General features: G+C 35.9%; 1 protein-coding gene across 1 annotated transcript in view; it reads left to right on the plus strand.

Annotated features, from left to right (window-relative positions):
- The window catches only part of CSMD3 (CUB and Sushi multiple domains 3), a 721,079-nt gene that overhangs the window by 502,429 nt on the left and 204,208 nt on the right, over positions 1-14,442 (plus strand). The window contains exons 29-31 of the mRNA XM_054816701.1: positions 1,931-2,069; positions 3,324-3,511; positions 12,331-12,525. Of these exons, the coding sequence (XP_054672676.1) occupies positions 1,931-2,069; positions 3,324-3,511; positions 12,331-12,525 (522 nt within the window). The remainder of the gene's footprint in view (positions 1-1,930; positions 2,070-3,323; positions 3,512-12,330; positions 12,526-14,442) is intronic.

The following is a 14,442-nucleotide window of genomic DNA, read 5'->3' on the forward strand; positions in this document are numbered from 1 at the left end:
AAGAGGGTGTTTTGGCTTCTAACTGCTTTTACACAAAATGTTGATTTGGGAATTCATATCACTTATAGTAACAAAATATAATGGAAGATTCTAATTTTATTTTTGTTTTCAAGGTAGTTTTGCTATCCATTGATCCCTTTTAATATAAGAAAAATATGTAAAATGTAGAAAGACTATACTCCTATGTATTTTAACTGTGGATACATTACTTAAGTTTTCTAATTGCACTACTTGGATTCTTAAATGACTTGTGATTTCTTTCTCATGACATTAGAAAATACTGTGTACATTTCCCACTCACTTGATGTATATCTCTACATACCATTTTGAGCTGTACAGATCTTCTTGAGTGCCATCACATGGCACGTACAGAAAAAACAGGTGATCAGGCCCAGTCATCATGGGTTCATGAAAGACAAGTTCTGCTTGACTAACCTGATCTCCTTCTATGACAAGGTAACCTGCTTAGTGGATGAGGGAAAGGCTGTGGATGTTGACTACCTGGACTTTAGTAAAGCCTTTGACACTGTTTCCCACAGCATTCTCCTGGAAAACGAGCTGTTCATGGCTTGGATGGGCATATGCTTCGCAGGGTAAAAAACTGTCTGGATGGCCAGGCCCAAAGAGTTGTGGTGAATGGACTTCCATCCAGTCACCAGCCAGTCACAAGTGGTGTTCCTCAGGGCTCAGTATTGGGGCCAGTGCTCTTCAATATCTTTATCAATGATCTGGATGAGCGAATTGAGTGCACCACCAGTAAGTTTGCAGACGACACCAAGTTGGGCAGGAGTGTGGATCTGCTTGAGGGTAGGAAGGCTCTACAGAGGGATCTGGAGAGGCTGGACTGATGGGGTGAGGCCAACTGTATGAGGTTCAACAAGGCTCAGTGCTGGGTCCTGTACTTGGGTCACAACAGCCCCATGCAATGGTGTGTAGATGTGGCACTTAGGGATGTGGTTTAGTGGTGGACTTGGCAGTGCTAGGCTAATGCTTGGACTTGATGATCTTAAAGGTCTTATCTAACATACATGATTTAATGATTCTAGAAGTGATTTAAGTAGTCTTTGAACTCGCAGAATCTCTGTTACAGAAGACCTGAGTGATCAACTCCTTTCCCTTGTACTGCAAATGATCACTTCGTCAAATTCAATTTTGCAAAATATTAAGTCTTTATAAATCTTATCTAGAATCTTTTGAAGAAAATTTAAGAAGTTCTTTCAAAAAAGATCTTATTCTCTTATTCTGTCTCGGTTAAAGAATGCTGAAGTACGAAACTTCATCAGTATAGTGATACTTTTATTCTTTTTATTAAATATTTACATTTCTCGACCACAATCACCCAACATTTAGGAACCTCAAAATCACACAGAGAAATGTGTTCTATTCTGCATGTGCTTGGAAGATATTTTATTTATGTCTGCAATTACTAGAATGTGGGGTTTGTTGTTTTTTTTTTTTAATTTCATTTATATTATGTCAGTCTTGAGCTGAATTGCTGATCAGTGCTGTCTGGTGAAAATGCAGGTAGTTGCATTATCAGTCTATCATATTTCATAGCCTAAGAAGCTTCTTTTAGAATGCCTTTAACAAGAAACAGAAAGTGAAAAGCTTATCCAGTCAAGTTTTTTTAATATGTCTGCAGCCAGAGCATTTCTCAAGTTCACAGTATTTTCAGAAAAGCCTTGACATAATGTTAGGCAAGCAAATAAAAGGACACAGAGTTCAAAAACAAGTGCTTCACTTAGTAGTATTAGTATTTGTCTAAGGAGAAATGTGAATACATTTTTTGTTTCTGTTAAAGCTTTGTAAATACTTCACTTGTTTCTTGTTTAACTTTTGGAGGACATTAAATGTCAGTGAACAGATTGCTGGTACTTGCTTCTTTTTCTCTTACGTTCTTTCCTCAAATCCAGTTTATTTTTATTCACAGCTCCCTGTGGAGGAAACTTGACTGGCTCATCAGGTTTTATACTTTCACCAAACTTCCCTCATCCTTATCCCCACAGCAGAGATTGTGACTGGACAATCACTGTCAATACTGATTATGTTATATCATTAGCATTTATCAGGTAAACTACTACTTACTCATAATTTATACAGTCATGTTTGTAACTTTATTATTGGCAGTTGTTCAGATCTTTGTAGGGTAACGTATGTATGCTTAATATAACTGTATCAAAGTGCTTAGTAATTGTTATCTTTGTTAGCAGTCACAACAAATACATTAGAGTATTCAATACACATAGAGGTGGAACTTGGGAGCTCACTGCTGCTCATTTAAAAGCATTTTCAGTTTACATCAACTAAAGGGGAAGTGGATGGTGCTATATTTACCAAGGTTCTCTTCCTGAGGAGGTAACAAGGAGTTGCTCACTGATTTTTTCCCTGCCCAGAAGGATGGTCTTTAATGATGAAGCCTGTTGATTTGTCTTATTTTATATGAGATGCTCACCTGCTATTTAAGCAAAATTTCAAAAGTAGTCTTTAAATTTAGCTTCATTAGTCCGTATCATTGCAGGATACTTCAACAGGATACTTCCTGTAGTTCTGGTTATTAAACGGAGTTGGTTTAGCATTTTTCTTTATCACAATACAAGATTAAATTGAGCTTAACAGAATCCATAGAGGAACTTTTGCTGTCTGCATTTTATGTAACCCATGAAGTAAATTAATATACATATTATGTGTGACAAATAGGCGTATGATGAGGCGTATGATGATGCCACAGAAATGTTAAAAATTGTACTGTCCCATCTTTGTCTTTAACTAAAATTAAGTTCAAAATTAATTAATTCATCAGCTATAGTTACATAATTAAATTAATTAAATTTCAAAAATTAACTAAAGTTGAAAAGATGATGTTTAAATACAATATCTTTTTATTTAAACTAATAATAGGCAAAATACTTCGTGCTCTTGGGGTTACTGGAAGATCATCCCTTGGCCGTGTGAAAGGGTTCAGTCTGACTGGAAGCTGTGTGAAATCTACTCTGCAGATGACTGCATTATATCATAAAACATTTCTGCCAAGGGTTCCAATAGATCTATGTTGTTTATTTCTCTTTAGAAAGATTGTTATTAATTTTTTTCTATTTACAAAAGTTGACTTTTTTCTGGCTAGCAGCAAAATATTGTTTCTAAGCAGACAACCAATAAATATAGTATTTCTGTTATTTTCCAATAAAACACTTCTACAAACCATTATTCTGACACTGGAGGGTTTTTTTCCTTTTGTGAAAACAGTGATAGTAAACTTTTATTTAAGCTAATAAGAGTGAAAATGTCAGGCAAAGCATCTAATATTTCTCTTTTTTGTTCTACAGTTTCAGTATAGAACCAAATTATGATTTTCTTTATATCTATGATGGGTCAGACAGTAATAGCCCACTGATTGGGAGCTTTCAAGACAGCAAGCTGCCAGAGAGAATAGAAAGCAGTTCAAATACCATGCATCTGGCTTTTCGGAGTGATGGTTCTGTTAGTTTTACTGGATTCCACCTAGAGTATAAAGGTAAATACTTTTTTTTTTATTTTCTATTAAAAAATTTTAATGCATGAGTGTAAATTTTAATCTCTTTTAATTTCTCATAGTTTTCTGCCTGGTAATGTTTTTTTGTTTTGCCTGAGTATGAGAATGTGTATTGTCTGTACAAAATAAAATGTATTAAGTGTACTAATTTAAGATCAAGCTTGTAGTATGATTTCATTGAGCCGATACATGATAATGTTAAATGCATGATTCCAAAGAAAAACAATTCAGACAGCAGCTTACATGTTTCAAAAATAATGATGCAGTGACAAAACTTAACAGCACATCTACATGGTTTTTAGAGGGTTTTTTTTTTTTCCTTTACATAGGGCATGTTGGCATATGTCCATTTAAGATTCTGTAAGATGAAACAATGTGCTAGAATCTAGGATACCAATATTGAAAATGAAAAAAATATTTCAGCTAGACCTTTGTATTATGGGGCATGATAGAGCTGTCTACCTGTCTCAGATCTGTCTGAGGTCATAACACAGTAAACAAGAAAATACAGGCTTGTAAAAATTCATAATCAGTAGGAGCTTTCATAACTGCCTCTGTGTGGCTCAAGAAACAGAAATATTTGATACTAAATGAATATGAAAATATCAAATAATCTATAAAGACAACCAGAGGGAAAATATAGATGCTTCTGGTATAGAGGAAATACATCCTAACCTCCCTGGACTTATTTTCTTCTCCATTTATTCTGAAAGCAATTAGTAAATGCAAAGATATACAAGGGAAAGACTGATGCATTTGTTGCTTTGGCAAACGCACGAAGTCTCCTTTTACTTTCCTAAAGTTATTGGATTCTACATATGTAAAGGAAGCTGTCTCCACCATATGAGATAGTCCTAAGAAGTTAAAAGTAGGTCTCAAACATGCTCATGGTGAGCCCAGGTGTATGTACTGTTCCACATCACTTAAAAATATTTCTTCTTCCTTCTCAATTAAATTGAAGAATGATAAATGCAGATGGAAGTGCTATCGAACTTATAGAAGTGCTATAGAACAGGGACGCAGAACTTCTGAGGAATGAGAAATTATATTGATTTTTCAAAAGCACCAATCTTTTTCTGCTGTGCTGTTGAATACACTCTTGTCTCATGGAATTAAAGGGTTTCTCCCATGCACCAATCCACCAAGTATGAAAGATACTCATTAGGGACACATTCTCTTCTCATTCTTTGTCTAGATTTAAACAAAGTAGTGCACCGCTGTACTTTGGAATTAAGGCAGAATACTATTTCTTACATTACTGCTAGCCTGTGTGCCACTAAGATCTCTTATTTCTTTCTGTGCTTTCAGGAGGAACAATGCCAAAGAAATGATGTAGATTTTTGCCTCATTTGTAAAGGGACTGGAAATCTAAGTAATGGGAGGATGTAGGCATTAGATTATGTGTTTGTAAGTGACGGAAGTTTGAGAAAGGAATCAACCTTCCCTGTTCACCTGATATGGTTATTTCTCCTGCTTAGAATATCTGGAGAATGCGTTTCAACATCTGCCTTAGAACACTAAGACATAAATATAAGGAAGTATTTTAATTCCTATTAAAAAATTCAAGGATTATTAAATTTGGACTGCTCAAAATCCCTTAAGGAGAGGACCAGCTTACTCAGTGAATTATTCTATTTTTACTGGGACTGTCTGCTAAATATGACACTGCACTGCTTAACTTATTTTAAGACTACCATAAGAACACACTGTCACGTCTTAAAATTTGAAAGTGATATAACTTTATTAGTTGGCAAAGGAGAAGTTGTAAAGATTCTTAACAGATTTCTGTTAGTTTCTTGCACAGTGGATTGTAAGTATCAAAATAATGTAAGCATAATATCTGCAATAGAAAACTGACATACATCTCATTTAGCCAAAATTAATAATTACATTATAGAGGAGAAAACTCGTAATAGATGGTGTGGTTTAACCCAGCGGGCAGCTAAAAATAACCACACAGCCGTTCATTCACTCCCCCCTGCACAGTGGGATGGGGGAGAGAATTGGAAAAAATAAAAGTAAAATTTGTGGGTTGAGGTAAAGACAGTTTAATATAACAGAAAATGAAAATGAAAATAATAACAAAAACAACAACAACAACAATAAAAGAATATAGAAAGCAAGTGATGCACAGCACAATTGCTCACCACCCGCAGACCGCCAATGCCTAGCTAGTTCCCGAGCTGTGGTCTAAACCCCCAGCCAGCTTTGCCCCAGTTATATACTAAGTATGACATCATATGGTATGGAGTATCCCTCTGGCCAGTTTGGGTCAGCTGTCTTGGCCATGTCCCCTCCTAGATTCTTGTGCCCTGCCAGCCTCCTCACTGCCAGGGCAGTATGAAAAGCTAAAGAGTCCTTGACTTAGTGTAAAGGTTGCTTAGCCACAAGCAAAACATCAGTGTGTTATCAACATTATTCTCATTCTAAATCCAAACCACAGCACTATACCTGCTACCAGGAAGAAAATTAACTCCATCCCAGCAAAACCAAGGCAACGGAATGTTTTATGAACCAAGTGTCTTTTTTTTTTTTACTTATAATGTATGACTGAACAGGGAACGTACAGGGCAGCAGTCTTCAGGGAGGAGCTATTAATGTTGTCATATATCACAAATAGGAGGGAAAAGGCAGAGGAAGGTAAAGAATGGATTTAAGGTGTACACCTAAGAAGTTCTAAACTACTTTGAGTAAGAGCTGCTATTTTGTGAAGGATTAACATTTTAAAGAGCAGACAATAGTTAAATGAGTTGAGGAAACCAACTACAGATGATGTTGTAGGTGCCTTACACAGACCAGCTGGCCAAGAGAAAATAGGTGATACCTGGAAGAAGCACAGCCGTGGTACTCACAAGGAGTTTTAACCACTCCAACAGCTGCTGCAAGGATGATGTAATTTAGCACAAGCAGTCCAAGGGATTTCTTGAAAGTGTTCATGACAATTGTTTAATGCAGATGATCCCCTAGATGACTAGGGCAAATGCTCTGCTGAAATGGTTACTCACCATGGAGGCTGAGGACTGAATGAAAAGAAAATGGAAAAGGTTATGGTACTTAATATCTTTTTACCCTCTTTTTTTACTGTTAGGTTTTGCCCCCAGTCCTCCCTGAACCTGATAGTAGGGTTTGTGGGAGTGCAGCATTATCTACAGGGGAGGAAGAAAGAGTCTGAAAGCAATTAAACCATATTGTTGTACATAGCTCCATTGGAACAGATGAGACACACCCAAGAGTGTTGAGGCAGCTGGCTGATGCTACTGCAAAGCTGCTTTCTATCATCTCTGAAAGGTGATGACAGTCAGGGTGGTTCCTGGTGAATGGAAAAGATAAATATCACATGCTCCTTGAAGAAGTGTGAGAAGAGGACCTGCGGAAGTATAGGAATAGTAATTTTAAACTCAGTCCCTGGAAAGATTATGGAGTAAATCTGCCTGGAAACTACCTCCAAAAAAAAGGAAGGACAAGTAACTGCTTGGGAACAGTCTGCATGGATTTACCATGGGGAACTGTGCCCAGCAAACATGTCACTGTCTATAAGGAGATGAAAGTGGAGAGTAGTGTACTTCAGAAAGGACTTTGACACGCTCTCTCCCAGTATCCTGAGAGCCCAATTTGATGAGATATGGGCTGGATAAGTGGATAATGTGGGTGGAAAATTGACTTGCTTGCTGATCTCAGACTCTTTGCTAGTGTTAGTTGTGATTAATAATGTAGGCAATATATTTATTGATGACCTGTATGATGGGACAGAGCAAGTTCATGGACAACACCAGTTTGGGTAGAAATGTCAATACTCGCATTGTTATTCAAAGGGATCGTATGAGACTGGAGAATCAGGCTGACAGGAGCTTTTGACAAACGCAAATGTAAAGTCCTGCATCTTCAGTGGAATAACCCCATGCAACAGTAAAGACTAGGGGATGACTGGATGTGGTAAAGCTCTGCAGAAAAGAATCTGGAGGGTCTTGTGTACAAATTGACCATGAACCAGCAGTGTGTCCTTGTGATAAGGAAGGCCAGCAGCCTTCTGGGCTGAGAGTGGAAGACTGGAAAAAAGGGTGGAATCAGTAGATCCAGGCAAGTGATTCTTCACTCTGAATCTTCTGAGATCACACCTGGAGTGTACAGGGCTTACCCTGGTGTAGATAAGGCCCTAACTGTACATTTAAGAGCTTATCAGTGCTGGAACGATTTTGACACACAGAAGTCCAGTCCAATGGAGAGTCACTAAGATGATTAGGAGGGTGGAGCATATAACATACAAAGAGAAGCTGAGGGAACTGTGTTTGCTTCAACAACCTAATGAGAGTGTATAGAAAAGACAGAGCCAGACTCTTCTCAGGGGCACATAGTGATAACATGGGAGATAATGGGATCAAGTTGCAGCAAGACAAATTTCAATTAGATATTAAGAAAAAAGAAAATCACTTTGAGAGTAGTCAAACATTGGAACTGATTGCCCTGAGATCATGTCATCTGAATCCTTTGAAATAGTAACTGGACTGCACAAAGCCCTGAGCAACCTAATCAAATTGGCCCTGCTTTGAGTGGGGGTTGTGCTACATCTCTTCCAACCTAAATTGTTCTGATTCAATGAACTTAACTTTTTCACGCAGATTGTAGCAGCTGCAGTTGTGTCCTATATGTAGACTAATCCTATTTTAAGTGGCAGTAGTACTCAAGCTGTATTTCATTGACAGGCCATATTTCTCGGATGCAAATCTCAGACTTGACCCGTCTCAGGTCTGGTCTGTAATAGTGTTTCTGGTTGGCTTTTGTTCTTCCCTTCCTCTCTCCATTCTTTTCTATTTTGTAATGGAGGAGCAGCTTATTATTTCTAATAAGTGCTCTGGAGAATAATTATGGAATGTTTGCTGTAGTTAGGCATGTCTGTAAAGTTCTCTCTAAGCATCTTATTATGGTTTTGTTCTCTTTGAGACTTCAGGATGGTGTAGTAAATCATCAAGTTCTGGACAAAGCACCTGCTTCTTTTGGCTTTCAATGTTGTTTTCCATGCACTGAGATACTAGTTTTCTAGAGGGTTTTGGCATTGTTACCATCTGTTAGCCAACAGAGACTTCCTTATTGAACTTGAGATTGCAGCAGCACATATCGCTACCTGTTTTCAGCCTGTATTTCAGAAACCTTAATTGATCCAGTGGTATGCTGGAGTTATCAAAGAAGTTATTATGGTTTTTCTTGAAGCATGTTGCAAAATTTTATTATGGGCAAAAAGAATTTACTCCTAATATGCACGGTCAAGAATATAGTGTTACTATAACTCAAATCTTAACTGCCTAATGAAACAATTATTTTTAGTCCATACCTAATTATAACAGAAAATAATTTAAAAAAATACTACCATAGGAAAAAAATCTTCATAATAATAAGGATAAAATTGTAGTGCATACACTCCGCAGCATTTTCTCTGATGTTCTGCTAAACCTGCCACTGCCCTTCTGTGTTGTCAGTTTCATGATACTAGTATTCTTGGGAAGGAAAGGGGAAGGGCTACAGGGGTCATCAATGTTTTGAGTTCTTCAGTTGGAGCAAAATGAAATTGATGGTGAAGGACTTTTCCTCTTGACTCCTGGGAGCACTTCTATTTTATTTTTATAAATTCGCTACTACAGTCTTCTTATTTGCTCTTTTTCTTTCACTGGTTCTCAGCTAGACCTGATGAATTGTGTTGACACATTTAATTTCATTCTTCTTATATTGTAGCATCATATACTGACTTTTTCTTTACAAGTTCACTTAGCAGCTACTTCAGGTTTCCAAAAGTAGTTTGAAGGTGTTAAGTATTTAGGGCTTTATTTTTCAGAATAGTTATTAAGAAACTGTATTTCTATAGTGACAGTTTTACTGTTTAGTCAGCAACTTCAAGAGTCTGTCATAACTGTAACTTTGGGGAATAGAAAATTACAGGTTGTAACTTTTCCCTAGAGAAAATTTGTGCTGTGACAGATCATGTCGTTCCTCAGTTTTTGATTTATGCACCAGACATAATAGATTACTTTCTCTTATTCTCTTTTTAATTTCTCATGTAATACTAATCTCTACTTTATTCAAGGATCTGCTAGAATTCTGAAACATGGATTTCTTATCATAAACTCAGGGATAGTGATTTCACAATATAAGTTGTTTTTCAATACAAATGTATCAGTATCAATTCAGTAAGAAGAAAAAATAATGTTTTCTTGGTATTGTCCAAATGTTAGCTATAATACTAAAATAAATGATCCTTTTTTTTGTTTTGTTTCTTTGGTTGTTTTTTTTTAATTTGAGAATTGGGACTTGAAAAAATTTTCATTTTGCCCTGAGTTCTGTCAGACTTTTCAAGTGACTTCTCAAGTGGCTTACATAATAATTATTAATATTTATGTGATAACTTACAGATTTTCTAGTAAATTGTATCCCTTAACTTTTGATTGTCAACCCAGATTTTTTGAGTGTTACAAAAGTTTTAGCTTTTCTTTTTCTAATATCATACTGTATTTTGAAGCCTTGCTGTTCAGAACAGGAGAGAGATGTTACAGGCACCACGTTACAACTACTGAAATGAATCAATGTGAATATCAGACATCTGTTCTTAATAAGTCATAGAATCATAGAATGGTTTGGGTTCAAAGGGACCTTAAAGATCATCTAGTTCCAACCCCCCTGCCATGGGCAGGGTCACCCTCCACTAGACCAGGTTGCCCAAAGACCCATCCAGCCTGGCCTTGAACACTTCCAGGGATGGGGCAACCACAATTTCTCTAGGCAACCAGTTCCAGCACCACACCACCCTCATACTGAAGAATTTTTTTCCTAATATCGTCTAGATCCACTCTCTTTTAGTTTAAACCCGTTACCCCTTGTCCTATCACTACATGCCCTTGTAAAAAGTCCCTCTCCATCTCTTCCGTAGTTCCTGTTCAGTTATTGGAAGGCTGATATAAAGCATTCCCTGAGCCTTCTCTTCTCCAGGCTGAACAACCTGCTCCAGGAGGAGGACCTCTCCTCCAGCCCTCTGAACATCTCCGTGGCCCCTTCTCTGGACTCGCTCCAACAGCTCCATGTGCTTCTTTTACTGGACGCAGTACTCCAGATGGAGTCTCACAAGAGCGGAGTAGAGGGGCAGGATCACCTCCCTCGACCTGCTGGTCACGCTGTTTTTGGTGCAGCCCAGGACACTGTTGGCTTTCTGGGCTGCAAAGTGCACATTGCTGGCTCCTGTAGAGCTTTTCATCAATCAACATTTTCAAGTCCTTAATCCAATTAACTATGTGATGTACCTATTACTTGTTATTGTACTGGTTTTCATATCAGAAGCATGCTTTGTAGGTTAGATAAGCAAATCCTAATAAATTGTTAACCTCATTAGGAGGTCTTCACATTCTTTTGGAAAATGTGAAGATGAAATTTGAAAAGAACTATTCTGTGTTTCCATCTTAAAATGTAAATGTACTTCTATGGTTTTGTAATTCTTTCTCTCTTCTCAGAAATAATACAACATAAAAATGGCCTTAGGGGATCAAACCAACAATCTACTTATTCATTAGCTTGTCTCTAGTAATGAGCAATAGCTGATATTTGGCTAAACTATATAAAATTAAATATATAGTCATTTCTCCCTATTATCTCTAAGTTTTCAGAAACTTCAGTCCGAAGTGTCTTTGTATTTAAAGCTCTTAAATAGACTTCCAGGAATTTCAAAGATCATATAGTCTTTTGGCAACCATACCTACCTGTAGTAGAAAGTTCCACAGTGCATATATGTCTGGTAAAAAACACTTCTTTTGATGTATTAGAAAGTTGGCACTGATCTTGCAGAAGGTGAATGTGTTCCCTAATGATCTTCACCACAACACTCTTAAATGGTAAAGAAGAAAACCTGAAATTTCTGTCTTCTGCCTGATAAAATAAATTACTCCAAACTCCATCCCGCATAGCACAAAATCATCTGCTTCATTCCAGCTTCTGTCATTTCCTAATATATTTACTGTTTTTTCATTAATGGAAAAACTTTTCAAATTTTTCCAAAATGTTTACCTTTTCTCTCCTTCTGCATAGTAATGTTAATCAGAAGTGCCAAGTGGTTATTTTTGTGCAGTTGTGATGTCTTGGATATTAAACACACTCTTATTCACATTATAGAAGGAAAAGAAAAGTAAAGATAAGAGCATATGCATATGTTTGAATTTATGTATCATTTATTTCAATGTTTGGAAACAAATAGCTATAAATAACAAAAAAGATAAATTTAGGAAATATGTTCATGCTTTTTCCTCCAGTGAGGAAAGAAAAGCTATATGAAAATATGTCACACAATATGCATGTATATAAGTATTCATTTGGGGTTTATTAATTTTGAAGAAATTCTTGTTTGCATACTTTTTATTTTGTCACAAACTCCTTATATTAGTTTCCCCCACTTACCAGTTTTCAGAACAGATTTTAAAACTAGAATGTGTCTTGTCTACTGGGACAGTGTCCATAATTCTAACTTCATTTAAGTATAAAACTGCATCATTGGTCACGGTGAACTCTGGAAAAATAGTTCTCATAATGGAGCTCCATAGCAATTATGTAAGAAAAATACTGGAAACATGGTTTTGGTCATTATATAGTAACTTGTACAGTCTTTAAAATGAAGGAGAGAGAACATTTGATATAGAATGGAAGGATTCTTAAAAAAAAATAAAGAACATTATGTGTCTACAGAGTGCTCAAAGAAGACCTTGAGAGAACTCCGGAAAATATTTATAATGTTTTAGGCTATATTGAGAATTATGTTTGCATTTTTTCTTCTATAGCAAAGCTTCGTGAGTCTTGCTTTGATCCTGGAAATATAATGAATGGAACAAGACTTGGAATGGATTATAAACTGGGGTCAACAGTCACATATTACTGCGATGCAGGTTATGTTCTTCAAGGATATTCTACACTCACGTGTATCATGGGAGATGATGGAAGACCTGGATGGAACAGAGCCCTGCCCAGTTGTCATGGTAAGAGCAGTTTTTAATTTATTATAGTTGCTGTTGTTATTATTCTTGCTTTGTCATATGGAAGAAACAGGTACAAAATTAGAAGAAACATTTTTTAAAAACTTCTCTTTTAGGACAAAGCCCTTTTCAGTGTTATCTTTAATAAAAATAACATATTTAATAACTCAAGATAAATATTATTTCAAGATGTTAATGACATTGGATAAATATTGCTGCAAATTATTATTGTGGATAGAGGTTAATAGTAATGTGGTCCTCTATGTCTACCTGTATTCTTGAATTAGTGAATTTACAACAGAGTATAGAGATAGATAGATAGATAGATAGATATGTATTTAAATAAAGCATTAAGTATACTCTGAATGTCACAATATATGTTTGTTTCTTTTTCTTATTACTGTTTTTTTAAACCACATAGATGAAATATTTTATATGTACAACATTACACTATTTAACCTGTTGGACATGTGGTCTCTAGAAAAAATCAACCTTGGAATGCACTGAAGATCCAATCATTCAAACTTTTATGGATATGAATAACTCCACTCATTTCAGGAATCTCCTGACTTTACTTATATTACCATTGACTATCTCAAGTGTAAGCACCTTCATATGTAGACACTAAGAAAAGATTAAATTTTTATTTTACTGTTTTGGTATTAATTCTTACCAGCAATTGATAGGCACTTCAGAAAAAAACCCCAACATTCTTTTCAGATAGTCTGTAAGATTAGGCACAAAACCTGTCCCATGTATCCCAATATTAATAAACAAGATAAAAATGCCAAATTGTAAAATTAAATTTTGCTTTATAAGTTAAAATAAAATCTCCTCAATATCATCTTAATTTCAATTCCTTTTCATAATATGAAGACAAAAAAGCTGTTAAATCTGTTTTTGATTTGAATACATTTATTTAAAATGGAATATGGATTTTCTTCGTTGGGTTGTTTCTATTGCAAAGTGGATGGTGTAGTACCAGCAAAACAGAAAAAAATATAAGCTGTCAACTATAAAGGATAACCAAAATTATAAGCATTTGAAGAACCTTAGTACTTTCATTATTCAACAAAAACATCGTAGCACTGAACACCGAACTTCAGTGGCAGCAAATTGGAAAACTGGCCCTAAAACTTTTGTAAATGTGTTCAAACTTGTAGACTGTGTGCAATGGAAAGCAAAAGTTTCTTCCTTCTTTTAAAATGAGATGTGAATGTTGTTTTCTAGAGAGGAGTCAGTAAGGAAGATTGTTAGGTATAAGAGGAGAAAGGTTTTCTTCTTTTGGGAGGTCTTTTTCATGAGTAATGGAACATAAAGAATTTCTTTCTCAATGATGCAATAATAGTGTCTATTCATGCTACTTATAATCTATTTAGCAATCTTCCAGTGATATTTATTTTAACAAAGGGAGAGTGTTTTGCTTGGAAGGACTGCCATTTTAATAAAAGAAAAAGAAAATTGTGTAATAGAAGGGGTAGTGGATATCTGTCAGTGATTCTAACTGGACCATTTTTTTCCTGGATGAACAAGGCCTTATTTCAAAGATGACAAACCCCACACTTCCTTAGGATGTGATGTCACACAGTAGGCTCAGTGAAAACGCCTTAACTTTGTAATTTTCACTTGTTTTTGTTATTTTATTTTTTCCTTCAGTTCAGACAATGAAGATTTGTAGATACGTTGCTGTGATATATTATAGTGTATTTTTACCATATAATCAATGCTTTCTACTTTTGTGGGATTTAGCTCAAGAAAAACAGAACTTTTATATAGCTGTGAGAAAGATGGTATCAGTTGATTAACTTTCAATTACAGGGGGCTGGCAGAAACAGTTTGAGAGCTGAATTTTGGTCTTTGACCACCAGTCTCGTCTACCTAAAAAATTAATAGAGAAATGAGATTCCTCCATTGTGCCAG

Source organism: Grus americana, chromosome 2 (genome assembly GCF_028858705.1).
Source record: "Grus americana isolate bGruAme1 chromosome 2, bGruAme1.mat, whole genome shotgun sequence".
In the NCBI taxonomy this organism is placed as follows: domain Eukaryota; kingdom Metazoa; phylum Chordata; class Aves; order Gruiformes; family Gruidae; genus Grus; species Grus americana.